At 42.7% G+C, this 2,970-nt stretch overlaps 1 protein-coding gene across 1 annotated transcript in view; it reads right to left on the reverse strand.

Annotated features, from left to right (window-relative positions):
* Positions 1 to 325, reverse strand: part of CCT6A (chaperonin containing TCP1 subunit 6A) — an 8,948-nt gene extending 8,623 nt beyond the window's left edge. Inside the window, exon 1 of the mRNA XM_015413653.1 lies at positions 102 to 325. Coding sequence (XP_015269139.1) covers positions 102 to 238 — 137 coding nt within the window. The 5' untranslated portion in view covers positions 239 to 325. The remainder of the gene's footprint in view (positions 1 to 101) is intronic.
* Positions 326 to 2,970: the final 2,645 nt, after the last annotated feature.

Consider the following 2,970-nt stretch of genomic DNA (forward strand, 5'->3'; position numbering starts at 1 on the left):
CGCGCCCCCCCCATCCCCCCCCCCCCCCCACACACACACACTTCCGCCCCTAAACGCCACGCGGGGTAGCCCCGCCTCTCGTCCCTTCCTGCCCTCCTTACATCTTCATGGTGCCTTTGGGGCCGAGGTTGGTCCTGAGCACGTCCTGCAGGCCTCGGGCTGCGCTGATGTTGACGGCCAAAGCCGCCTGCGCCCTCGCCACCTCGGCCTTGGGGTTGAGCGATTTCACCGCCGCCATCTCGCCTCAGCTACCGAGACAGAGGGGCGGAAAAGGGAGTAGGAACTGCGCGCGCAACTCGCGGCCGCCTGACTGAGAGAGGAATGAGAGGCGGGACGGAATGTCGTTTCTTCGCTCCCTTCTGGAAGTCTCCACCGCCACGTGGGGCCGCTCATTGGCTTGGCCGCAAACCGGAACCAGTTTTCAATTGGCCGACGGTGTGTCACTCAAGCATTGCCGCGCGGACTAGGGGGCGGCTGTTTAGAGCCGTTGGAGACCGTTACTAAGCAAAATGGCAGACCTGGGTGTGGAATAATTGCAGACAGATAGATAGGCATATATAACATAAACACACACAGATACATATGTCGATCGATATATATACTTTTTAATGTTTTCAAATGTATATTGATATATATGTATTTCTATGTAGACAGAAGTCCGCATGGTCAAAGCAATGGTATTCCCAGTAGTCATGTATGGCTGCGAGAGTTGGACTATAAGGAAGACCTACCGAAGAATAGATTCTTTTGAACTATGGTGCTGGAGAAGACTCTTGAGAATCCCTTGGACTGCAAGAAGATCAAATCAGTCAATCCTAAAAGAAATCAACCCTGACTGTTCCCTGGAAGGCCAGATAATGAAACTGAAGCTCAAATACTTTGGCCACCAAATGAGAAGGGAGCACTCCCTGGAGAAGACCCTGATGAAATTGAGCAAACTTTAGAGGACAGCGGAAAACAGGAGGGCCTGGCGAGATCTTGTCCATGGGGTCCTGAAGAGTTGGACTCGACTGTGCCACTGAACAACAAAAATGTAGACAGATATGGGTGGGGCACATCAGTATTACAAAATGAATACATATTACAAAAATGTGTAGTGGTTAGAGTGTTGGACTAGGATCTTGGAGACCAATGTTCCCTCTAAGCTATGGAGTCTTGTGAGCAAAAATTCTACTTTGTAAGCTACTGGCATTAAAGTTGTGAGCGAGTGATTCGGCTACTGTGTAAATTAGTTTGCTCTGGAGCCATCCTTCCTGAGCTAAGAGAAAAATCTGTGAGCTGGAGGCTAAAAAACTGAGCTAGCTCACACTAACTCAGCTTAGAGGGAACACTGTTGGAGACCTGGTTTTAAATTCTCACTTTGCTATGGAAACTCTCTGGGGTGACCTTGGGCCATTCATGTACTCTCTGAGTAACCTGTCTCACACAGAATGTAAGCTGTTTGGGGGTCTATGGGGGAGAAAGGCAAGATACAAAGTAAATTAAAAGGATTATTAAAATGCAATATGAGATATATACCATAGAATTTCAAGATTAAAACTTCCTTAAAATTCTCTTGTGAGAATTCTAGTGTGAGGCTGAGGCTGATACGGTATTTTTATCATTCATTTTAAAGGTTTGTGTTCCACTTTTCTAGCTATCACCCTTCCTCCAAGGTGCTGACTGAGGGTGGCATACATGAGGCTTCTTTTTTTAAAAACGGTACTTACTGGTACAGAGTACCAGCACTGTTTTTCAGAGATCTCCCAAGTCTTTATCATGCTCTGATCTGCTGCCCCACTCAGCCAGAGAGTGGACCAGGAACAACCTAGTGAGGGTCTGCTGAGGAAGGGGGGAATTGGTGGAAACTGGCACCACATTATATAACTGTAATTGTGCCTTTTTCACCAAAAAAAGAAGAAAAGCACTGGATCTCCAAGTGGCCAAGGCACGAGGTAGGTCTGGCTGAGTGAGTGACTGGCCCATAGTGGTCACCCATTGAGTTTTATCAGCATGTCATGGCTGAGAGACAATTCGAAAACATGCCTCCACAGTCAATGTATGACGTTTTAGCCACTTTTCTAAAACAAAGGTCATAACAGTGAACATATAATACATACATAATTAAAATCAGCAGGAGTAGTTCACCAATGGGCTGCATGTGCATCCAAACAGTTGGAAGGAGACTAATAAATGTTGAACATTGTCAACTTGTTTTTCTTAAATGTGATTTTAGTATGTTGTACTGGTCTTTTTAAATTGTTTATATTGGTTTTTGTCTGTAAGCTGCCTTGCACACCATGGAATGAGTAAAATCAACCAATATAAATAAAATACATATTTGTCTTATTCTTTCTGGGGCAAGAACAAATCACATTGATACACACGCATTCTATTATGTCTCCAGTCACTCTCAGGTGGGCTGTTGAGAAAGGGTTAGGTTATTATTTATATGCACAACAGATTATCAGTTATTAATGTTTGGGGTACATCTTATTGAATTTTTTTCTGTCTGTGTATTTATGCAAATTGTGTGTATGTGATATTTCAGTACATCAAAATATTTTATATTTGATACTCTGTTGTGGGCACGTATAAAAGACTTTCTGGTGTACATTTTTTGCCATTTGCAGTGTCTTAAATTGTGATTCTTTTCTATTATAATTATATACAAGTGGTTTTATAGATTACAATGAAGTATTAATATTCAGATTTTATATCAGATGTCAGCATATAACATTTTTTGCAATTTCAGTGTTTCACTGTAGAAATGTTAAACAAATTTAATTTTCCAGGTATTTGTAGGTTCAGACTTCACTTCAGACTCCTCGATGGGCAGTATTTCAAGAAAGGGAGGATAGGTACCTGAACTTCTTGCTCTGTTTGCATTTATTAAATATATTGATTTCCCTCCCCCAAGCATTTAAAAGGTCTATTTCATCTGGACTTTTTCTATAGCTATCTGTATTTACATAGGGTTTCTATATATCA

Source organism: Gekko japonicus, unplaced genomic scaffold (assembly GCF_001447785.1).
Source record: "Gekko japonicus isolate JY-2015 unplaced genomic scaffold, Gekko_japonicus_V1.1 scaffold452, whole genome shotgun sequence".
NCBI lineage: Eukaryota > Metazoa > Chordata > Lepidosauria > Squamata > Gekkonidae > Gekko > Gekko japonicus.